The 26297-nt window shown below is 35.4% G+C and overlaps 1 protein-coding gene across 1 annotated transcript in view; it reads right to left on the reverse strand.

Annotated features, from left to right (window-relative positions):
* Positions 1-24426, reverse strand: part of CCDC152 (coiled-coil domain containing 152) — a gene marked incomplete at its 5' end in the record, with an annotated part of 32885 nt that extends 8459 nt beyond the window's left edge. Inside the window, 3 exons of the mRNA XM_017862240.1 lie at positions 10229-10331; positions 14244-14308; positions 24358-24426. Of these exons, the coding sequence (XP_017717729.1) occupies positions 10229-10331; positions 14244-14308; positions 24358-24426 (237 nt within the window). The remainder of the gene's footprint in view (positions 1-10228; positions 10332-14243; positions 14309-24357) is intronic.
* Between the last annotated feature and the right edge of the window lie 1871 nt (positions 24427-26297).

A 26297-nucleotide genomic window follows, 5' to 3' on the forward strand; every position in this document is an offset into this window, starting at 1 on the left:
AAAAAAAAAAAAAAAAAAAAAAAAAAAATTCCCCAAGTTCTTTACTTCTTTGATTACATTAATCAGAGTCATTGTAAATTATATATGTGATAATGCCATTATCTGGATCATAAATGAATTTATTTCCTTTTAAAATGTTTATAATTGAGCTTGCTTAGGTTTTGTATTTTAAAGTCAGATTTACTGCAGCATAATTCATATATAGCAAAATCTCTCTCTATATATAGAGGTGTACAGTTTGATGAGTGTCAAGAACCATATACAAGAATCTAACCATCAACACAATCAGGTAAAATTTTTCTGTCACTTCAAAAGGAGCCCTTGTGCACCTTTATAATCTATCCTTTTGCTCAAATACTGGCAAACATTGATCTGATTTTTGTCACCATAGTTTTCTCTTTTTCAAGAATGTTGTATAAACAGAATTATGTAGTATGTGGAATTTTGTGTCTGGCTTCCTTGATTTAGCATATTGCTTCTAAAGTGATCATATTGTTGAATGTATCAGTAGTTTGTTCCTTTTTATTGCTGAGTAATTTCCATTACATGGATGTACCATGATTTGTTTATTTATGGTAATGGATTTGCTCGATTCCAGGTTTGGGCCATGATGAATAAGGTTGCTGTAAACATTCACAAGCAGGTCTTTGTGTACACATATGCTTTCATTTCTCTTGGGTAAATACCCAGGAGTGCGAATGCTGGGTCAGATGGTGTGTTATGTGGCAGCCATGACAATGAGCCTCTCAGATCTCAGGAATCCTAACTGATCACTTGCCCCAGCTCCTGCACTCTAAAATCCATTCCTACATTTAAGCTGAGGCCATGCTTCTATGGTTGCAACTAGTCAATGACAAGGTATGGAAGGAATATTACTGGGGGTCAATTCTTGAGAGACATGGGATTCATTCACAGGTGAATTGGGATCAATGACTCTCCAGGGGCTTTACCTAACTTAGGACCTCACTGTAGCCTAACACTTTTAAAAACCTAATCTTTCTTTCTCTCTTTCCTTCACAGAAGTTAGAGCTGCATTATGGATTGGCAGCTTACTTGGGTTTCTCTAGTTCTCTCCCCATTTCTTCTCATAAGCATTCCTCCCAAAATAAATCTCTTGAATGTCTAATACCATCTTGATGTTTCCTTCTTTAAGGACCTGAACTAGCACAAGGAAACAGGTATAATGGGGTTCTAAGATTGGCTCACTTACCACTTTCTGGGCAATGAAGAAGCCATCCTTAGTGGTATGTGGAGTAATGGTAGTTCCTAGTATACAATGGTGTTACAATTACTACAGATTTCACCAGAAGTAATCTGGAAAGATGTCCTGGTGGTGGGGAATGCCTTGCAAGGCATTAATTATCATTAAGACATTTGAAATATGGATGAAAATAATGCCCACAAAGGCATTAGAGTTACCTGGTTACTGCTAAATTAAACTGACATTCTATTAAAGGATAATGAGAAATTGAGGGCTGTTAGCAAAAGGTTACAGAATTAAAGAATAAATGTGAGAGTGAGAGATCTCTTTGGTAGCTTACAAACATGCTCTTACCTCTGGTAATGGAACATCAAACACAGCTAAGCAACAGAAAAATCTAATAGATTTGAAGAACTCCAGAGATGTTTAAATGCTTAGTCAAAGCAGGTCTACTATGATAACATTTGGACCCTGGTTGGAAAGACCTAAGATCCTGAAAAACAGAATAGAAACACGTGGATGGATGCCTCTGAGGATGCTAGCTCTAAAGATTTCCCTAAGCGCTTGGAGTCTGAAGAGGTGGCCCACTCTTTCCTAGTAAAACTAGCAATTCCCCTGTGGTGGAGGATGCAGAGGCTCCTCTCAGAAGCTGCCTCAATCTCCTCTTTTGGCTGCTAGGCCAATAACTAGGGTCAAGACGCACCATAACTTGGCTGGGAGATAAGGGAGAAAAGTGATTATATCTAAAAGTATCAGCAAGAATTATTTAGGTTGTATTGGGAAGAGCTATGTGAGTACCCCGAGAACAGATTTTGAGGCTGCTGGATCAAAGAATATAGAAAGTAAGACTAGGTAAGCAAGAATTCATTGACTCAACATTACTCTTTAGGGAAAACAGACATAGCATCCTAGCGAGGGCCTCAGGAGATGGGGCAAATGCTCTGCTAGAGTGGCCTTAAACCTCTAAAGAAAGCAATGATCAAAGCTGAGTGAAGTGAAAATATCTGAGTTGCCTGACAGATAGTAAAGAAAGAAATAAGGAGGCTGTAGAAAGTTGGCATGCTAGTATGAATATATTACATGAGGTAAGACAACCTACAAAGGATTATGTTCTTCAGGAGGGTCCAGAAGACACATAATTAGCCGAGGCCACCAGAAATGTGCTGGTGAGGGGTAAAAAAGTATCACAAAAAATTCAGTGGTCAGTCTCCTTTGCAAGCCAGTGTTGACAGTAAAATAGGTTGCCATAGAGCTAGGTTCATTAATATCCACGGGGATGGGATGCCTCTCCACCACGAAGTAATAAAAGCCAGATGACAGAGCTTAACTGCCAAAAGGCAGGAGGCCACAATTACCAAATTACCAGGAAGGCTGGAGAGTAGCCAAAAATACTTGATGTGCAGATAATTGTAGAGATAGTTAATAGATGGACAGCCAATTCTGCTTAACAGGTACTACAATTTAAAAAAATCAAAAATGGAAGAACACAAGGCTTAGGGTACATGCCTTAATTAAAAAATTATCATCTTTTTCTCGGTTTCCAACCTGACCCAGTTTTGGGATCTGGAACCCATTGGCTAAGTATATGGTCAGGTCACCAAGAAGAACACTTAAATACTTCTAGGTATCCCTTTAGGAAGAGAGGCCAACAAGAACTACAGAAGAGTTGCTACATGAACTCATGTAGAGAAGTAACTCTGTGTAGTACAGTAGGTGGAGTGTTGTAGCCACGAAAATGCACCTTTCAGATCTCCAATTTCAGAGAGCATAACTGGCTCACTGTTTTCATGACCATGTTTATGCTGAGGTCATACTTCTCAAGAGCTACTCCTACTCAATGACTGAGCTTGATAGGGCTACGAAGGCAAGCTTATTCCTGAAAGTTGCAGAACTCATTTAATGGGCAAATTGGGCTCAACTTTGTTGAAACTTTTTTAGAAATATATCACAATCTAACACTTTCCCTACCCAAGATTCCTTCCTTTCTTCTCTTCTTCACGGAGTTTAAACCTGTATTACAGACTGACAGCTTACCTAGTCTCTCCTGGTTCCCTTCCCATTTACTCTCACAAATTTTTTTCCCAATAAACTTCTCAAATGTCTAATCCTGTCTTGGCATCTGTTTCACAGGGGACCCAAATTAACTCATTGCATTTTTTAAAAACTGCCAAGCTATTTTTAAAGTGACTGTACCATTTTATAGTGCCACTAATAATGTTTCAGAGTTCCAGTTGCTCCATTTGGCATTATCAACATGGCATTGATAATTTTTAAGACTTTACCTGTTCTAAAAAGTGTGAGGTTTTAATTTGCATTTCCCTACTTACCAATTATGTTGAATATCTTTTCATGGCTTATTTTTCATCTGTATGTCTCTGAATTTGAACTCCCGACCTCAGGTAATCTGCCTGCCTTGGCCTCCTAAAGTGCTGGGACGACAGATGTAAGCCACCATGCCTGGCCCTTCACCTGCGTGTCTCTGGAATAGTAACTGTCCAAATATTTTTGCCATTTCCTTGTTGAGTTGACTTCTTCTTATTGAATTCTTAGTGTTCTTTATGTATTTTTGGATACAAATCCTTTATCAAATATCCATTTGCAAGTCTATGGATTGTCTTTTCATTTTCTTAACAGTATTAAAGAACACAAATTAATAACTTTGATGAAGTCCAATTTATAACTTTTGCCTTTATTGTTTGTGCTTTTTGTTGCTTTCCAAGAAGTTGTGCCTAACTCAAGATCACAAAGATAATCTCTTATGCTTTCTTCTGGTAATTTTACAGATGTAGGTTTTACATGTAACTTATTACTCATTTTAAGTTAATCGTTGCATATGATGTGCATAAAGATAGGCTCATTAAGGAAGGTTTTCCACAACCATATATATAAAACCAATTAACCCTCAACATATGCTTATGAGATCTGCTTTACTGAAGGAGGAAAATTTCATTAGTGAAATTATATTCAATATGCTTTACATATACATAAAAATTATTAATTATACATTTAATACTAATTTTAATTTTAGAAGAATACAAACTGTTTCACATTAGATAACATTAAGAGTAAATACTAGGAACCAAATTTAGAAATGTTGTATTTACATACATAAATATATATGAAGGTACAAATCCCAAATTAAAATGCATCAAGGGGCCAGGTGCAGTGACTCATGCCTGTAATCTCAGCGCTTTGGGAGGCCGAGGCAGGTGCATTACTTGAGGTTGGGAGTTCGAGACCACCCTGGCAAACATGGCTGCCTAGGAATGTTGGATGCTACTTCTCCTCAAAAAGATCAAAGTTACTGGCGAATGGACGTGTTTTGAAAGGAAAACTGAGGGGAGAGAGCCAGTACCTGTCAGAGAGCCCACAGGAAGAAGCCAAAGTGCAGAAAACAAAGGCAGCAAGGGTCTAGCAGAGATCAACACCAAAGGAACTCAGAGCCCTGCAGAGGGAAAGGGTAAGTGAGGGTGCTTCTTGGCTTTCCTCACTCCTGCAACAATCTGCTGACTGCCAAACTACTAAGGAGGTCCTCTGCCCTTGTGACACTGGGCAATACTGTTGGTGGTCATTTAGGAACTTCCTGAGGAACGAATACCAGGTGGCTAGCTCATGTAGACATGCCTGTGTATGCCTCAGGCCTGGACTGAGATGGTGGGTGCTGTACAGGTTGTGAACCTGTTGTGGGCCACTGCTGCTGCCCAAGGGATCTCTGTCTTTGCATCACCATACTACTAAAGCCCCTGCAAATATACCCCACAACCTGCTCTGAGTTTGGCAAGCACAGGGAGCCAGCAGGTCCATGGAAGCTACAGGACCATGTAGGCACAACTTCTCGGAAAGCAACAAAAAGCACAAACAATAAAGGCAAAAGTTATAAATTGGACTTCATCAAAGTTATTAATTTATGTTCTTTAATACTGTTAAGAAAATGAAAAGACAATCCATAGACTTGCAAATGGATATTTGATAAAGGATTTATATCCAAAAATATGCAAAGAACACTAAGAATTAAATAAGAAGAAGTCAAACAACTCAACAAGGAAATGGCAAAAATATCTGGACAATTACTATTCCAGAGACATACAGATGAAGGGCCACGCGTGGTGGCTCTTGCCTGTAGTACCAGCACTTCGGGAGATCAAGGCAGGTGGATTACCTGAGGTCAGGAGTTCGAGTTCAGAAGTCTGAAAAGAGGACCTCAGTCTCTTCTGGCTTGTAAGTCTTCTGTAGGAAGTCTACTGTGTTAGCCTGATTGGATTTAATTTATAGGTAATTTGGCTACTTTCTCTAGCTGCCTTTGAGGGTTTTTTTTTGGCATTGACCTTAAATAGTCTAATGATTATATGGCAGACTTCTTACAGAAGCCTTATAAGTCAGAAGAGACTGAGGTCCTCATTTTAGCCTTCTTAAAGAAAACAAACAAACAAACAAAAAAACACCATCCAAGAATTTTATATCCACTAAACAAGGAAGGAGAAATAAAGTCTTTTCCAAATAAGTAAGTGCTAAAGGAATTCATCATCACCAGACCAGACCTACAAGAAATGCTCAAAGGAGTTTTAAATATGGAAACAAAAGGACAATACTTGCTACCATAAAAGCACACATAAGTACAAAGTTCACAGATCCTATAAAGCAATTAAACAACTGAGACTATAAAGCTCACTAACAACAGTCTAATGGGAATAAAACTTCACATATAAATATTAATCATAAACAGCCTAAATATTCCACTTAAAATACACAGATTGGCAAATTGGATTAATAAAACAAGACTAAACCATCTACTGACTTCAAGAGACCCATCCTATGTGTAATAACACCATAGGTTCAAAGTAAAGGGGTGACAAAAGATCTACCATGCAAATAGAAAATGAAAAAGAACAGGGGTTGATATTCTTTTATCAATTAAAACACTTTAAACCAACAACAGTGAAAAAAGACAAAGAAGGGTATTATATAATGATAAAGGCTTCAATTCAGCAAGATGTAATTATGTAACTACTATTATATAACGATAAAGGCTTCAATTCAACAAGAAGATTTAACAAGCAGATTTAACTGTGCCCAACACTGGAACACCTAGATTTATAAAAAGAATATTACTAAACCTAAGAAAATAGATAGACAGCTATACAATAGTAGTGGAGTTATCAATGCCCCATTGACAGATAAGGAATTCAAAATATGGATTGCAAGGAAACTCAAAGAGATTCAAGAGTAAGTTGAAAACCAACACAGAGAAACCAGGAAAATGATTCAGGGTATGAAAGAGGAGGTAGCTACATTTTAAAAAGCAAAACAAAACAAAAACTTCTGGAATTAAAAAATTCACTAAAGGAATTTTAAAATACAGTTGAGAGTTTTAGCAACAGACTAGACCAAGCAGAAGGAATAATTTAAAAGCCTGGAGACTAGTCTACTGGACCATGGAGGATAAAAAATAATAAACTCTGGACTTAAATTGGACTTTTGACCAAATGAACCTAATAGACATCTACAGAACACTCCACTCAACAACTGCAGAATATACATTTTTTCTCATCTGTGCATACAACATTCTCTAAAATTGACCATATGCTTGATCATAAGACAAGTCTCAATAATTTTTTAATGAAATTATATCAAATGTATATATGGATCATAATGGAATAAAATTAGAAATCCATACCAAAAGGAACTTGCAAAACCACACAAATATATGGAAACCAAAAAACTTGCTCCTGGTTGACTCTTGGGTAAAAGACAATAACAAAAAAACAGAATTAAAAACTTATTTTGAAACAAAAGAAAATGCAGTCATAACATATCAAAACCTCTAGGATACAGAAAAAGCAGTACTAGGAGGAAAGTTTATAGTACTAAATGTCTACCTGAAGAAGATAGATGTAACATTAACAACCTAATGTTGCACCTAAATGAACTAGAAAAACAAGACCAAACCAAACTCAAAGGTAGCAGAAGAAAAGAAATAACAAAGACCTGAGCAGAACTAAATGAAAATGAGACGAAAACAAAACTCCAAAAAACCATACAAAGGATCAATGAGACAAAAACTGGGTTTTTTTGAAAGGACAAACAAAAGTGATAGATCACTTGCTAGATTAACCAAGGAAAACAGAGAGAAACAGAAGTTTCCAGATAAGTACAATCAGAAATGATAAAGTTGACATTACAACTAATACCACAGAAAGACAAAAGATCTTCAGAGACTACTATGAACATTTCTATGTGCACAAACGAGAAAATCTAAAGCAAATGAAAAAATTCCTGGAAACATACAACCTCCAGAGATTGAACCAGGAAGAAACTGAAATTCTGAACAGGCCATTAATGTGCTATAAAATTAAATAAATAATAAAAAATATACCACCAACAACAAGAACAAAATCCCAGGACCAGAGTATTTACAGGCCAGCCAAATTCTACCAGATGTACAAAGAAGAGTTGGTACCAATATTACTAAAACTATTCCAAAAAATTGGGGAGGAGGGAGGCCTCTCTAACTCATGCTATGAAACCAGTATCATGCTGATACCAAAATCTGGCAAGGACCCCCCAATAAAAAATAAAACAACAGGCCAATATCCCTGATAAAAATAGATTCAGAAACGCCCAACAAAACACTAGCAAACAGAAAATCCAGTAACACATCAAAAGGATAATTCATCAGGATCAAATGGCCTTATTTCAGGGGTACGAGGATGGCTCAATATACACAAGTCAATAAATGTGATTTGTTACGCAAACAGAATTAAAAACAAAAACTATATGATCGTTTCAGTATATGCAGAAAATGCGTTTGGTAAAATCCAACACCCTTTATAATAAAAACCCTAAAAAATAGGCATTGAGGGAACATACCTCAAAATAACAAGAGCCATACATGACAAATCCACAGCCAACATCATACTGAATGGGGAAAAGTTGAAAGCATGTCCCCTAAGAACTGGAACAAAACAAAGATATCCATTGTCACCACCCCTATTCAACATAGTACTGAAAGTCTGTAGTTAGAGCAATCAGGGAAAAGAAATAAATAGTAGCCATCCAAATTGGAAAAGGGAAGTCCAATTATATCTGTTTGCTGATAATATGATTCTACATCTAGAAAACCCTAAAGACTCATCTAAAAGATTCTCCACCTAGAAAACCCTAAATATTCCTCCTAGACTTAACAAATGACTTTAGTAAAGTTTCAGGATACAAAATGAATGCATCAAAATCAGTGGCATTCTCATAAACCAACAACACTCAAACTGAGAACCAAATCAAGAACTCAATCCCATTAAGAATTACCATACACACACAAAATTACCTGGAAATACATTTAATAAAGAAGGTGAAAAACCTCTACAAGGAGAACAAAACACTTTGATAATATAAATCATAGATGACACAAACAAATGAAAAAGCATTCCATGCTCATGGATAGGAAGAATCATTATCATCAAAATGACTATACTACCCAAAGCAATCTACATACTCAATTCCTATCAAATTAACAATGTAGTTTTCACATAATTCGAAAAAGCAGTTTTAAAATTTATATGGAACCAAAACAGAGCCTGAATAGCCAAAGTAATTCTAAGCAAAAAGAACAAAGCTGGAGGCATCACATTACCCTACTTCAAACTATTCTACAAGGCTATAATAGCCAAAACAGCATGGTACTCGTACAAAAATGGAAACGTAGATCTGTAAAACAGAATAAAGAACCGAGAAATAAAGCCACACACCTACAACAAACTAATGTTCAAAATTCTACAAAATAAACAATGGGGAAAAGATTCCCTATTTATTAAAACAAACAGTGCTGGGAAAACTGGTTAGCCATATGAAAAAGAATTAAACTGGACCTCCATCCTTTACCATAAGCAAAAATTAACTCAAGATTGATTAAAGACTTAAGTGTAAGACCTTAAACTATTAAAATCCTAAAAGAAAACATAGGAAAAACTCTTCTGGACATTGGCCTAGGCAAATAATTTATCAAAACCAAAAATAGACAAATCGGATTTCAAGAGTTTCTGTAGAGCAAAAGAAACAACAGCATAAACAAACAACCTACAGAATAGGAGAAAATAACTGCAAGCCACGTATCCACCAAAGGACTAATATCCAGAATCTACAAAGAAGTTAAACAAATCAACAAGACAAAAACAACCCCATTACAAAGTGGGCAAAGGACTTGAACAGACACTTCTCAAAAGAAGACATACAGCTGACAAGCATATGAAAAAATGTTCAACATTACTAATTATCAGATAAATGCAAGTTAAAACCACAATGAGATACCTTCTCAAACCAGTCAAAATGACCGTTACTAAAAAGTCAAAAAAATAACAGATGTTGTCAGGGATGTGGAGTAAAGGGAACAACAATGCACTGTTAATGGGAATGTAAATTAGTTTCGCCCCTATGGAAAACATTACAAAGATTTCTCAATTAACTAAAAATAGAATTACTGTTCAACCCAGTAATCCTACTATTGGGTATCTATCCAAAGGAAAATAAATTGTTTTATCAAAAAGATACTTGTACTTGCATGTTTATCACAGTTCTATTCGCAATAGCAAAGTCATGGAATTAACCTAAGTGCACATCAATGATGGATTGGATAAAGAAAGTGTGGTATATATACACCATGAAATACTATGCAGTCATAAAAAAGAATAAAACTGAATTATTTGCCAACATGGTTGGAGCTGGAGGGCATCATTCTAAGTGAAATAACTCAGAAACAGAAAGTCAAATACTGCATGTACTCACTTATAAGTGGGAGCTAAACAATGGATACTCATGGACATAAAGATAGAAACCATAGACACTGGGAACTCCAAAAGAAGGGAGTGTGGGAGGGGTGAGGGCTGAAAAATGACCTACCATGAGTTATGTTCACTATATAATTGATGAGTTCACTAGAAGCCCAAACACCAGCATTACACAATATACTCATGCAACAAACCTGCACATTATATCCCTTGAATCTATAACACAAAAGCAAGTTTATTTTAAACTTACCTTTTTTCTGCATGTCCTGATAAAGTTTGCTTATTTCTGTCTTATATCCCTCCTCTTTGATTTTCATTTCACTTACAAGTTTGGCAATATTATTCTTATATTCCTAAGGATTAAAATATATATTAATTTTTAAAATGTAAATATGTGTGTATAACTTTTGATTCCTAGAAAGGTGAAATTCTCCATTCCTATTACTTTTAAATACTTTAAAATTCTCCACTTATATTACTTTTAAAAAAGGTACTATAAATGTAATATAAGTGAACAATTTCACCTTTCTAATAATTAAAAGTTATCATATCTACAAGGAAAAATATTGTTCATTGTTTGAATAATCAGCTTTGAGATAGACCCATTTTATTTTATTTTTTATAGGTATAAAGTATTTATTTTTCAATTTAAATTTACATTTTTGGCTGGGCGCAGTGGCTCACACCTGTAATCCCAGCACTTCGGGAGGCTGAGGCAGGCGGACCACGAGGTCAGGAGATTGAGACCATCCTGGCTAACACGGTGAAATCCCGTCTCTAATAAAAATCCAAAAAATATTAGCCGGGCATGGTGGTGGGCACCTGTAGTCCCTGCTACTTGGGAGGCTGAGGCAGGAGAATGGCGTGAACCTGGGAGGCCCTGGAGCTTGCAGTGAGCCAAGATGGCACCACTGCACTCCAGCCTGGGCGACAGAGCAAGACTCCGTCTCAAAAAAAAAATTAAAATTTTAATTTGAAAATTAAAAATTATATTTATGATGTACAACATGATGTTTTAATATATGTATACGTTGTGGAATGTCTAACTCAAGTCAATTAACATATCTATATTATGGATATGTTAAATATATGTTAAATACCTCACATATTTATCACTTTTTTGTGGTGAGAACATTAAAACACTACTCTCTTAGCAATTTTGAAGTATATGATACATCGTTATTGATAACAATCACCAAATTGTACAATAGCTCTCCTGAGTCTATTCCTCCTTTCCAACTAAAATTTTTATCCTTTCATCAACATTTCCCCAATTGCCCCCTCCACCACAGCCTAACCACCACTCTACTCTCTGCTTCATGAATTCCATAAGAAATATCAATTTCTGATCCAAGGAGATAAGATAAAGATAATACAGAAACAATGTCTTTTTTGTCTTTGCTTTCTGGATACTCATCACCAGGGTTTAGAATATTAAGTATGCTCAAAATATTTAATTTTATGAATAAATGCCGCTACAGAATTAAGGCATGTTCAATATAAGCCAAAACTACACATTAGAGCCAACGAAAGGCACTGTTCAATAGGTAGCAAGCTTACTATAATGTAAGATGAGTCTCTTTGAATGCAGGCTGAACTTCTGTTTCCAAAAATTATATAAATATTCCTAATTCCCAAAGCAAGATTAGGCATTACCCGTGGTAAGGGTATGTTTTATGAGGAGGCATAGAGAGAAAGACAAATTTGGGATTTGTAAAGTGCTTGACAGCTGCCTGAGATTAGCTTCTGAGGTTGTTGAAGGATAGGGGTGATTTATTATGCTAAGAACAGGGAGAGGAGCATTGAGAGTGGTGATGGAAGACAGTTATTTTACTACAATTGTGAAGATAAATTTTACAACTTTACCAGGGGTATGGTCCTACATGAAGAAATTATTCAGGAGGCCTAAAATGTAGGCAAGAGAAAAGGAAAGTAGGAAGAATAAAAGTTAAGTATGATAGTAGTAAAAAGACAATAATAAAAGCAAGAGATCAATAAAAGCCTCTAATACCTAAAAGCTGGGGCTCACCATTGTATTCCCAACTCATTGTGTGCAAATACATGTATATATATACACACACACACATATATCTTGATATATATTTCTTGAATGAATGGGAGTGCCAATAAGAATTACTTAGGTCAGAACTCTTAACCTGGTCCCCGTGATTAGGCTTTTGATCAACTTCCAAAATTTAATGTAAAATTATACACGTATTTATCTGTGTGTGTGTGTGTGTGTGTGTGTGCATTTTTCTCAGTGAGGATTCATAGCTTTTAATAGATATTTCACGGTATTAAGGAGGTTAAAAAATTTTAAACAGGTCAAGACACACTGGCTTATATGCCTACTATTAAAAATAGGCATACATTCCTCCATATTATCTCAGTTCAAGAGATTTAGTATGGATTCCTGTTTGTTCTACTTATCCTGCCAGAAAACTTGTAGGAATGGACAAAGGTATTCAACTTCTTGGCTCTGATTAAAACTGGGCAGGTGAACCCAGTGGGCAATCCCACAAATTGCCATTTTCTATGTATCTAGATTTCTAGATGGGCAACTACAGAGTAGTTTTTATAAACTACTGACAACTGTGTGCACTAAGCTGTTCCTGCTCCGAGAAACCACAAGAGACAAACCTATGCACCTTTCTATTCTCCACTGATTTTTGCCACAGGAAGATGTCACCAGTAAAGTGGAATGCATGCAGTAATTCGGTAAGACCCAGGATTTGCATTCCAGCCTCCAGGCATGAAGACTATTCTATCTGGGTTAAGTCAAGCTGTATCTCACTAGATCTTGTCTTCCATTTTAGCCTGTGCCATTCCTAAAAAATGTAATCTTTTCATTTTTCTAAGGAGACTAATCCCTAATAGGTTACAATTGATTGTCTTCTTTTCATATGCTTTCTCTGAAATTTAAATTCCAAGGAATAACCTCTAGTTTCACTCTTGATATATAAAACAATGATTCTCTCTATACAAGTTGCAAAATCCTTCTACTCTCACAAATACTGCTATGGAGTACCTCCTGAGTTTCTTCCTGGGGAGTTGTTCTCCATGAACAATGGAGAATTTTAGATGTGTTCAGAGGTTTTGAATTAGCAAATCTGCACTGTCATAGTTTGCTTTGAACAACCCCTAAGTAAGAAATTCAGACTCTTGGATTGTGGTGTTTTCTCTTTAATTTCTTCCCCTCCAAACATTCCTATGATATGACAAAGCAGTATCCTAGTGCTTGAAGTTTTAGAAAGGAAAGTGGTAAAATTTTCTCCCCCTGGTTCCCCACCTCAATTACAATCTGACTTTAGCATCTATTGTTGAGATCTAGAGTCAATATATGAAAGGGATTGGGAAAGAATAAAGGGAAAAAGGACAAGAAAGGGGGAGAAAGGGTAGGATTCATTCCAGAAATACTTAAAAACCATCTCAAAATTGGTGATGAAAAGCTACATTTTCTAAGAGCATAGCCAGAATGCTACTTATTACTGTAGAGTATTAACCAGAAGTTCTGGGCAGGTTTCTTCAGAGGGTCCTCAGATGAGGAACCAGACTGAATTTAGAGAAGATTCTTCAAGTTGAAGGCTCCTGTAGATTCAAATTGAGTTTTGAGGCTCTTTTGTCTGCTAGAATTTGACATATTAGCTCTTGAGCGATGAGGTAGTATAATGAACCTCTCAAAGAGTAGAGGGAACTGACATTTATTTAGCATCTTTTATGCTTTTTAGACACTGTTCATGTGTTCTACAACTGCTGTCACTGCACTGTTCCTACAGGAGACAAGGAAAAGTATCAGAGGTTATGGTGGCTCCCGGGAAATAAATAATTTGTGATCCACATGAAATGCCCCCTGTATTTGAATGGTGTAATGATTACCCAAATCATAAAGAGTACAGATTCATTTACATTATAATAAAAAAGTTCACAAGTAGTAACAAATAGAGTTCACTAGAGTAAAAACTCTATTAACATAATTGAAAATATGTAGCAAAATAACCGCATCTCTTTTGGTAGAAAGAAAAGTTATGCATGTTATATGTTAGTACATTATATTTTGTAAAAATAAAACTCTTAAAACTTGTATTGCTTTGAAAACAAATTGTCATTTACTACAGATTTTGGCATATATACGCATATCTCCACACACACCCACACCCACAAATACTTGGCTGTGTTTATTAATTTAAAAACCTCTTTTTTTCCCCTAATTTGAAAAGATAAATCTCCACAGGGACTTGACCGAATAGAATGATACATAAACTCACCTGTTCATGAGACTTCAACTTCTCTTTTATAAGATCAGCACTTATTTTTAGTTGTTCATTTTCACCTGTGTAAGAATAATCAAAGAACATCATAATATATAGCACTTTCCAATTAATACGAAAATGTGTTTAACATTTTAGCTTCCATTATGTATGCATTCAACAAACATGCATCCAGCAGCTGCTACACATCAGGCACCACGCTAGACACTGAAAATATGAAAGTGAAAAGAGTTATTGCTCTTCAAAGAATTTACAGCCTACTGCTGAGTCAAATGTGTTAGTAGTTATAATATGCTATGATAATTACTCTTTAATGGCAGTATATTGGAAATATTGCAGGAACCTGCAAAAAGAAAACCTAGGGCAGCTTGAAGTCAGGAAAGGAGAAGAAAAGTTACTTGAGATGAGATTTAAGTGATAGGCTTACCCCATGTTAAGAAAGAGCATTCTAAATACAGAAAATTGCACAGAAGACCATGGGCTTGAGTGAATACAGTTTGGAAAAGCTACAATTCAAGTACGGTATTGTTGAAGTGTAAAGTATGTGCAGGAGCTGCTATATAGGTTGGAATCCTATCACTAGGTAGACATATTCTAGATAAACAATTTTGGATTTTGGTTTTAAAGGTTACAGGGAGTCACCAAAGAATTTTGAACAGTGCAGAAGTGAAATAATGAGAGTTACATGCTAAAACGATTATCCGGCAATGTGGATGATGAATGAGAGGGTTTTGATCCTAGAGGAATGGATATCACTAAGTATACGTCAAGTAAGAGATAACAGGAACCTAAATTACGTCAGTGGCAGTATGGAAAAAAGGAAGCAATGAGGAGAATTATTATTTAGATGATAGAATTACCTAGGAATTTAGTGATCCTTTAGTTAAAGGAGGCAAAAGGGAAAGGGAGAACTTTTTCTTTTTAGGTTTCTGGTTTGGGTAACTGAAAACAATACTTTAATAATATTTTAAACAAATTTAAAAAACCCTGTGGTTAATTTTGATTACTAAACATCCAGGTCAATTCAAAACTGTAATTTCCTATTTGATTGAAAGTTTTCATGATCCTTATCCAACTGGCTAGATCAGTAGCTGTAAAGAGTCAATAGAAGTGGGAAAGAAGTCTTAGTTTGCTGCTCCTTAGTTGCTCTTCCCTGTCTTTCCTCTGGGTCATTTCTTGGGGGATGGATACAAGAAATAAGGAAAGGCAAAAAATTCTCTATTTAACCTCGAGGTTCCAGTCCTTTAGGTGCTTGTAGCAAATATATGCAGAGTCTGGATTCACTCCAACATTTGGCAACTTTTTAGCAGATGTCATCAGAATATGGAAATATGTAGCTATTTTATTGTTAATTGTGGCATGGGCCCTAGTCACTAATTCCAGGTAAACAGGAAAAGCCTCACTAGACATCCTATTACAATTTCTCCTCTACAACCTTAGCTATAAACACAACAAAGAAGTAGTTAAACAAAACAACAAATAAGTAAAGATTTTTGACATTATCTGCTTTTAGGAAGGTTTCTTTTGTAGTAGAGTAACATTGAGAGGAACCTTGGAAACAGAGTCCACTTATGAAACTATTGCAGAGGTATTAAATTACAGTATTAAAATTAAAACCTTGACTATAAACAAAACTAAGAATTAGCTAAACAAAACAAAGACAAATCAGTAAAGATTTTTTACATTATCTGAACAATGCTTTAGGAAGGCTTGTTCTGTAGTACAGTAACATTGAGAGGAGCCTTGCAAACGGTCCACATATAAAACTTGCAGGGATATTATATCAAAGTATTAAAATTAAGTAAAAATCTAAAATCAATTAGTTTTCAAAGGTTGTGATGAGAAAATGATAGGAAAAGTGTTACATTTTTAAGAGTCATATTTAATACAAATCTTAATCTTGATGATGGCTTCAGTTTGTCAGATTGTGTCTTTCAAGAAATTAGTCCATTTCACATAGGTTATCATTTGTTCAGAGTATTCCTTTATTATCCTCTTTTTTTTTTTTTTTTTTTAAGTATTGAGATGAAGTCTCGCTCTTGTCCTCCAGGCTGGAGTGCGATGGTGTGATCTTGGATCCCTGCAACCTCCGCCTCCCGGGTTCAAGCTATTCTTCCTGTGCCCCTGAGTAGCTGGGATTACAGGCGCGTACCACCACGCCTGGCTAATGTTTGTATTTTTAGTAGAGATGGGGTTTCACCATGTTGGCCAGGCTGGTCTCCTTTATTATTCTCTTAATGAACATGACATTTGTAGTGATGTCCTTTCTTTCATTTCTGTTATCATTACTTGTGTAATCTCTCCTATTTCCTTAGTTCATCTGGCTAGAGACTTGTCAATTTTATTGATCTTTTCACAAAAACAGCTTTTAGTTTCATTGCTCTCTATTGATTTCTTGTTTTCAATTTTACTAATTTCTGCTTTATTATTATTATTTTTTTTACTTACTTTGGATTTAATTTGTTCTCCTTTTTCTTATTTCCTACAGTGGAAGCTTAAATTAATTTTAGCTTTTTCTTGTCTTCTCATATACACAATTTAATGCTATAAATTTCTCTGTAAGCACTGTTTTTGCTGCATTTCACAAATTTTAATAAATTGTATTTTCAGTTTTATTTAGTTCAAAATATTTTAAAATTTGTTGATATTTATTTTTTGACCACTGTATTATTTAAAAGTATTCTTTAATCTGCATATATTTTCAGATTTTTCATCTATCTTTCTGTTTTTGATGTCTATAGTAATTCCATTGTGGCCTGACAGCAGACACCGTATGATTTCTGGTCTTTTGAATTTGTTAAGGTGTGTTTTATAAGCCACAATGGGATCTATCTTGGTGAGTATTCACTAAGTTTGAGGAGAATGTGTATTCTGCTGTTGTTGGATGAAATAGTCTATAGATGTCCATTATAGTCAATTGATTGATGGTATTGTTGATTCCAACTGTGTCCTTACTGATTTCCTGATAGAAGAATGTTGAAATCTTCAACTACAATAGTGGAGTCATCTATTTCTCCTTCCAGTTCTATCAATCTTTGACTCACATATTTTTGATGCCTTTGCTAGATGCATATATAAAATAATTTTATATCTTCTTGGAGAATTAATCCTTTTATCATTATGTAATACCCCTTTTTATCCTGGATAATTTTTCATGCTCTAAAATCTGCTGTTTGAAATGAATATAGCTACTCCAGTGTTCTTAGTGTTAGCACGACGTATCTTTCTCCAGCCCTTAGCTTTTAATCTATATGTGCCTTTATATTTAAAGTAGACTTTTTTTTGTAGAAAGCATATAGTTGGGTAATGTTTTTTGATCCACTCTGATAATCTCTGTCTTGTAAACTGTGTATTAGGCTATTGATTTTCAAAGTGCTTTTTGATAAAGTTGGATTAATATCTACCGTATTTGTTACTGTTTTCTATTCATAGACCTTGTTCTTTGATCCTCCGTTTGTCTTCTATTCTTTTTCTGCCTTTTGTGATTTTGAGTATTTTATGTGATTTCATTTTCTCTTCTTTTTTAGCAAATCCGTTATACTTCAATTTTTAGTTTTTTTAGTGATTGTCCTAGAGTTTGCAATATACATTTACAATGAATTCAGGTCCACTTTCAAATCCATTATACTGCTTCTCAGGTAGTACAAGTCTTTTATACTAAAGTATTCATAATTCCTTCCTCTCATTCTTTATGTCACTGATGTCATACATTTCACTTATGCATAAGCTATAATTACTTAATAATACATTGTTGCTATATTTTGAATAAACTGTTATCTTTTAGATCAATTGAGAATAAGAAAAATAAAAGTTTTTATTTTACCTTCACTTATTCCTTCTGTAATGTTCTTCCTTTCTATGTATATACAAGTTTCTGGCCTATATCATTTTGCTTCTCTCCTCTTTCATCACTTCCTGCAAGGCTGGTATACTTGCAACAAATACTCTCAATTTTTATTTGTCTAACAAAGTCTTTATTTCTCCTTTCTGGACAATAAGTTTGCAGGATGCAGAATTATTGGTTGGCGTTTTATTCTATCTCTCTCAGCACTTTAAATATTTCACTCTACTCCTTTACTGCTTGCATGGTTCCTGAGAAGAAGCTGGGTATAATTCTTATTTTTGGTCGGTCCTCTATAGGCAAAGAATTTTCCTCACTCTTGTTTCAAAATTTTTTCTTTGTTTTTTATTTTCTACAGTTTGAATATGACATACCTATGGGTAGTTTTTTGAGCGTTTACCCTGTTTGGTGTTCACTGAGCTTCCTGGATCTGTGGTTTGGTATCTGATATTAATTAGGGAAAATTCTCAGTCATTATTGCTTCTGATGTTTCTTCTGTTCCTTTCTTTCTTTATTTTCCTTCTGGTATTCCCATTAAGTGTTTGTTACAGCTTTTGTAGTTATTACACAGTTTTTGAATATTTTGTTACTTTTTTCCTAGTCTTTTTTTTTTTTTCTTTTCAGTTTTGGAAGTTACTATTGACATATTCTCAAGCTTAGAGAGTCTTTCCTGATACTGAAAAATTCTTTTCATTAGGCTATGTCTCGTCTACTAATGAGTCCAACAAAGGCATTCTTCATTTGTGTTCAGAGCCTTTAGCAAATTAACCATAGTTTTTAAAAAATTTCTGGTCTAATAATTCCAATATCCCTGCCATTTCTGTGTCTGGTTTTGGTGCTCTCTCTGGCTCTTCAAACTGTTTACTTTTTTTTTTTTTAGTGTGCCTTGTAATTTTTTGTACAAAGCTCAAGACCAAGCACCAGTAAACAGGCCTTCAGTGATTTGATGGTAAGGTGTTGGGGAAGGAGAAGCATTGTATAGTCCTATGATTAGGTCTCAGTCTTACAGTAAGCCTGTGTCTTTGGACTGTGAGTTACCCACATGCTTCTCAGTCCCTCTCCCCTTTCGTGAGATGGGATGACTAGAGTGGGCTGGAGTTGGCAAGGCTAGGGGGAGCTGAAATAGGATATTTTCCTCCCCTAAGGCAGCTTATCCTTGGCTAAAACCCCAGTAGTTTAGGTTCAGATAAAACAGCTTCTTTTGAGTCAGGCTTTCTTAAGACCGGAAGCTGTCGATTATTTCAAAATGGTTACTTTTCCTCTCCTCTGGCCAACAACATGAGGGGATTTTTCCCATATCTTAACTATGAGATGTTAGTAGAGCTCTTACAGGTACAACTTACAAAACTGTAGGGGCTTGGGTCCCCTGAAATTTTTAATCTCTTAGACTTGACCACAGTGAGCCTCCTGCAATTCATCAAAATTACATTTTAGGGTTTCCCAGCCTGACAAACAGGGAGGTTTCTGTTCTTGTAAGTTGTGATTTTCTGAATCTGCCTCCCTGTCTCCAATTTTAGGTGCATCAATCTGTCCTGTGACCTCACTTCTGTGACCAAAAGAGTCTAAGAATTGTTGATTTTTCAGTTTGCTCAATGTATTACTTGTTGTTAGCAGGGAATGACAACTTCCGAGATCCTTATATGTTTTACCAGAAACATGAGGTGCATTTGAAGGATTTTCATTAAAGTTAGAATTCTATTTCCAAGTTTTATGTGCACGTGAGAATACTTAAAAGTGACACATTTTTAGCCCTGAAGTTGCTTAATGGTGGAACCATTTCTAAAGATACAATGGTTTTTCCATAAATTAATTTTCCAAAATCAGTTAATTGGCCACTGCTGGCTGACATTTTATCAAGTCTAATAGACTTTGATTACTTTTTAACTTAATATGTCTGATAAAGAGCTTGTATGGGGGTAGGAGAAGTGACAGCTCTGATAATTTCTTATTGTTGGCTTGTGCTTGCATTATTGTAATTATTATTGTCCTCAATATATGTTTTATTTTTTAAAACTATTTGTCCATTTTGGAAGGATTAGTTTGATTAGAACTAGCTACTTTTATCTATCAGTCCTCTTATCCAGACACACATAAACTGTACTACATGGCCATACACTGAAATTAGGGGAAAAAGCAAACATGCAATTGTTCAGTTTTAGAACTCCCATTCTCCTCAGAGAAAGCAGAACCTTGTGTATCACGCGTGACATACAATTAACTTACACATAGAAAAAGGAATATTATCCTAGTTATTAAATTTTTGTAAGATGATTGGCTTTGAATTTTCAGATAAAAATAAAGATAAATAAGAATTGTAATTTTTTCTACATCTCATTGAATTATCTTTTACATAATCCTTAAGTCCCTACTGGAAAGATTCATTGATAAGACTAAAGGAAGGTAGCATTTCTCTCATTGTAACTGAAAAGTTTCTTAAACCCAAAGGGTAATTGATTAATCGGCTCAATAATGTTACCAAAAAACCAGATCCTTTTAGTTTACTTTTCTTGCTGTCCTCCAAAATCATCCTGCTGGTATGAGTTTTAGACTAGAAACAAGAAATCTGCAACAATTTTAGGCATTATATACAGTCTTATAACAACCAGAACAACACAGTCCATCTCTTGGGAGAGAGGAAAATTATTCCAAAAGAATTCCCTTGGAGTTTGGATGCAATCAGCGTTCCCTGAGGCATACGGTTAAGTGAATAAAGGGTGAATGTCTGAAAATGCAAAACAGTTTCCTATTAAGGAGAGAAAAGAGCTATTGGAAAGGAAACCACTGGGTAGCTTAAATAAGCAAATTAATCATACTATCTTGGCAATCAATTGGAAGAAAATGGTCAAATATAGATAGTTCTTATCTATCACCTTGCTCAATCAAGGCTTGTAAAAGCATTGGGAAAGTGAACTCAATGAATCATTTGCAAAAGGCATCATACAATATTCATTTTTAAGAATGGCTATTTTTTTTTTATTGTTTGAGACAGAGTCTTGTTCTGTGGCCAGGCTGGAGTGCAGTGGCGTGATCTCGGCTCACTGCAATCTCCAGCTCCTTGATTCAAGTGATTCTCCTGCCTTAGCCTCTTGAGTAGCTGGGATTACAGGCAAGTGCCACCACACCCAGCTAATTTTTGTATTTTTTTTAGTAGAGGCGGGGTTTCACCATGTTGGCCGGGATATGGATTACAGGCATGAGCCACAGCGCCCGGCCAAGAATGGCTGTTTAAAAGCTTGTACTTGCTTTGTACTGGATCTTAAAGAGAAAGTTTTTTGTTTTCTCCCATTCTTTATGATGTTAGCTGTGTGCTTTTCATTTACGGCCTTTGTTGTGTTAAGGCAAGATCCTTCCATGCCTATTATCTTCTCTATGTATACCTATTTTGTGAGAGTTTTAATTCATCAGTGGATGTTGAATTTTGTCAAATGTTTTTTCTGTATCTATTGAGGTGTTCATGTGTTTTTTTCCTACTCATTTTGATAATAAATAGAAATCACATGGTGTATCATATTGATTGATCTGTGTATACAGAACCATACTTGCATCCCAGGGATAAATACCACTTGGTTAGGATATATGATCTTTTTAATGGGCTGTTGAATTTTATTTGATAGTATTTTATTGAGGATTTTTGAGTCTGTGTTTATCAGGGATATTGGGATGTAATTTTCTTTCCTTGCAGTGTCTTTGTCTGATTTTGGTGTCAAGGTGATGCTGGCCTCATAGATGAGTTTGGAAATGTTCCCTTTGCTTTTATTGTTTGAAAGAGTTTAAGAAAATTGGTATTACTTTTCTCTGAGTGTTTAATAGAATTCCCCATGAAGCCACCTCATCCTGGGCTTTTTTTTTGGTGGGAGATTTTTTATTATTTACTCAATCTCCTTATTTGTTATTGTGTGTTCTGACTATTTCTGATTTAGTTTTGGCAGGTTGTATGTTCCTACGTATTTGACTATTTATTCTAGGTTTTCCAGTTTGTTGGCATATAGTTGCTCTTAATAGTCCCTTATTATCCTCCTCACTCGCCCAAGACAACAGTTGTATAGGTTTCTCTTTCATTTCTGCTTTTATTTACTGACATCTTTCTTTTTTTTTCAGTGTAGCCAAGGGTTTGTCAATTTTATTTTTTCAAAAAAACAAACTCTTAGTTTTGTTAAATTTTCTGTTTTTTTTTTGTTGTTGTTGTTGTTGAGACGGAGTCTTGCTCTGTCGCCCAGGCTGGAGTGCAGTGGCTGGATCTCAGCTCACTGCAAGCTCCACCTCCGGGGTTTACGCCATTCTCCTGCCTCAGCCTCCCCAGTAGCTGGGACTACAGGCGCCCGCCAAATCGCCCGGCTAGTTTTTTGTATTTTTTTTTTAGTACAGACGGGGTTTCACCGTGTTAGCCAGGATGGTCTCGACCTCCTGACCTCGTGATCCGCCCGTCTCGGCCTCCCAAAGTGCTGGGATTACAGGCTTGAGCCACCGCGCCCGGCCAATTTTCTGTTTTTTTTTAATCTTCTATTTGATTGTTTTTTCCTATAATCTTCATTATTTCTTTCCTTTGATTACCTTTGGGCTTAATTTTTTTTTTCTAGTTCCTCGAGGCATAAAGATAGATTACTTATTGGATATACATATTTTTCCTTTTAAATTTAGGCTTTACAGCCATAAACTTCCCCATTAAAATGTCTTTTGCTGTATCCTATAGGTTTTGGTATGTTGTGTTTTCATTTGTCTCAGATATTTTTAAAATTCCTTTGGTTTATTCTTTGACTCGATTGTTCAGGAATGTGTTTAGCATTTTTGCCACTTCTTTTCAACATATTTGCTGGAAATCCTAGACAGCGCAATTAGGAAAGAGAAAGACATAAAGGGCATCCAAATCAGAAGAGAAGAAAATTATCTATATTCTCAGATGACATGACTATATACTTAGAAAACCTATTAGAACTAATAAACAGATTCAGTAAAGTTGCACTACACAAAATCAACATACAAAAATCGATCACATTTCTATATACAAATTACAAAATATCTGGAAAGGAAATTAAGAAACAATCCTATTAACAATGGCAATAAAAATACTTAAGAATTAACCAAAGAAGGTGAGAATCTTGTATGCTGAAAGTAATAAAACATTGATGAAGGAAATGAAAGAAGACACAGATAAATAGATTAGAATTAATATTGTTAAAATTGTTAAAATATTGTTAAAATGTCCATACTATCTAAAATGATCTGCATATTTACTGCAATTGCTATCAAAATGCCAATGACATTCTTTCCAGAAGTAGACAAAACAATCTTAAAATTCATATGGAATCACAAAAGACCTCAAATAGCCCAAGAAATCTTGAGTAAAAAGAACAAACCTGGAGCCATTGCACTACCTAATTTCAACATATATTATGGAACTACAATAATCAGAACAGTATAGCACTGTTAAAAAAAAAAACAGACATGTAGATTATGGAACAGATTAGAGAACCCAGCTGGGTGTGGCATTTTAGTCACAAGGAAGGGAAAAGTTGTTTTGAGCCCTGGCATTGAAATAGGAGCACGAGTGCCCTTTTTTAACACTCCAAATTACAAGAATCTCATATAAGATCAATATTTTATCTCACATATATAAGGTGCTTGTTTTAAAATAAAGGCAGAGGTCTAAGATGAGAAATGCTTATTTGATGTGAGTTTTATGTGGAAGGGGCCTTTAAGGCAATTTAGTTTAATTTCTGATATAGCAGAAAAAAATCTCAGCTGTCACAGCTGAGTCAGAACAGCACAAAATACTTGGTTGGTCTGTTTTGTGAATGGTAGTCCTGTTTGATTAAAATGTTTGTTAAAAATAAGATAAGCTGAATGTGTTGACTTCACTTACGCAAATACAGTCTTAGTCTATGACAAAAAAATTAAATGGTAAACTATCACTGTGGTTTAAATAAAAAATTATGGTTTAACTAGTAATACCCACTCTTCAAAACTGAACACAGGGTTATTAAAAACCAACAATGCTACTGAGAATAAATCGATTTCTAAACTTTTTAAGGTAATAACTATATGACCTATATAAAACATCCCTTTATGTCACTATCAGAACATGACTGAATTGTTCTGTTCAGCATAGCATTTCTTATTTCATAATCATCTAGGAAAGTATTTTTAAGTAGTAAGATGTCCACTTTTAGCTGATAAATTGAAACTTATTATCAACAATGTAAAAGCTTCCCATTTTTAAAGGTGCTCAAATAAACAATGCTTTTTTAGATTTTACTTTTTTTTCTAACTTACCTTTCAAATTCTGTTGACATTCAATGGTCTGTTGTAGCCCTTTAATTATATTATGAAGAGTAGCACATTCTAAAACATAAAAGATAAATTTATTTTAAAATCCCTTGCTTTCATTTTGGAATTATTTTCAGTTGAAATTATTAAAATAAAATAATATTTAAGCCAGGCAATGGTGATGTGTGCCTTGTAGTCCTATAGACTCAAGAGGCTGAGGCATGAGGATCACTTGAACCCAAGAGTTCGAGGCTGCAGGAGGCTATGCTCATGCCATTGCACTCCAGCCTGGGTGACAGAGCAAGACCCTGTCTCTAAAAATAATAATAATAATATTTAATTTGAAATTATAAGATCTTAATAAAGCAGCCAAGCACCTTAAAGAAAATTATATAAAGAAAAACATNCATTTTGGAATTATTTTCAGTTGAAATTATTAAAATAAAATAATATTTAAGCCAGGCAATGGTGATGTGTGCCTTGTAGTCCTATAGACTCAAGAGGCTGAGGCATGAGGATCACTTGAACCCAAGAGTTCGAGGCTGCAGGAGGCTATGCTCATGCCATTGCACTCCAGCCTGGGTGACAGAGCAAGACCCTGTCTCTAAAATAATAATAATAATATTTAATTTGAAATTATAAGATCTTAATAAAGCAGCCAAGCACCTTAAAGAAAATTATATAAAGAAAAACATATATTTTTTTTTTGAGACAGAGTCTTGCCCTGTTGTCCAGGCTGAAGTGCAGTGGCACGATGTTGGCTCACTGCAACCTCTGCCTCCCAGGTTCAAGTGATTCTCCTGCCTCAGTCTCCTGAGCAGCTGGGATTACAGGCACGTGTCATCATGCCTGGCTACTTTTTGTATTTTTGTAGAGACGGGGTTTCACCATGTTGGCCATGCCAGTCTCGAACTCCTGACCTCAAGTAATCCACCTGCCTCAGGTGATCCACCCCCCTCAGCCTCCTAAAGTGCTGGGACTACAGGTATGAGCCTTTACTTTTAACTCACTCATTAAGCCAAATGAATTTCAAAACTTGGTAATGACTTTCCTAAAGCACAATAGTATGGATCCTACCATGTGCCTAAGCAATCTCTGCCCTAAGTAGTAAGGCATAACTGCATATGTCTGGGGAACTATAAGAAGAATGTCCATGCAAATCTTCCATGAAAGAACATCCTAAGGAAAGGGAGTCAAATTATATTGTTTTGGTATAAGACAATGTGTGGTACAATTGTGTGGTATAAGAGAATGCTTTTCTTACTCTGTCTTCCAGTCTGTCCTCTTAGTACTTATGCTTGAGTCTTAGAGCAAGAGATTAGCAATAAAAGGAGTAAAAACTCAATAAGTAGTGTTCCAAGGCTTCAACAACTTTGTTGTCAATGGCTGCTGACATAATAGAAGACAGAAGTTTCATTGCAAATATTAGAGCCTTGACATGCACATACAGGTCTTCACTATTGGTTACCACCAGCAACAGCCAAGATGGACAGCAACAGTAGTGGTAATTTCTATTACTTTAGAAGTCCACTTGGCTATTAGGAGACTATTTTTTGTTTTGCTTACCATTGCTTCCTACTGTTTAGAACACTTGTGGTTCATAGTAGGCAATGCACAAATATTTGTTCAGTGATAATTGGGTTGACAGGTAATATCACAGTAAGCTGAAGCAGATAAGGGGTAAGTAGAGAACCTCTGGTATGAAAATAACACATATTTTGTCGACTGAATGAAAGAACCAATACTGTGAAGGGAGAATTCAAAACTTTTCACCTTTTAATTAGAGATTTTGCACTCAGTCTCATGTACTTTTTCAACTATGCTGGCAGAAATGAAAGTATTTTGCAGAAGTTTAAAGCTTTATGATTATATAAGGTTTTGCTACTGTGGCTCCTCACTCCTCCTTGCTCTCCCTACCATCCCTACCATCCCCACCATCCCCACCA

This window comes from Rhinopithecus bieti, unplaced genomic scaffold (assembly GCF_001698545.2).
Source record: "Rhinopithecus bieti isolate Rb0 unplaced genomic scaffold, ASM169854v2 scaffold_64388, whole genome shotgun sequence".
NCBI classification, from domain to species: Eukaryota; Metazoa; Chordata; class Mammalia; order Primates; family Cercopithecidae; genus Rhinopithecus; species Rhinopithecus bieti.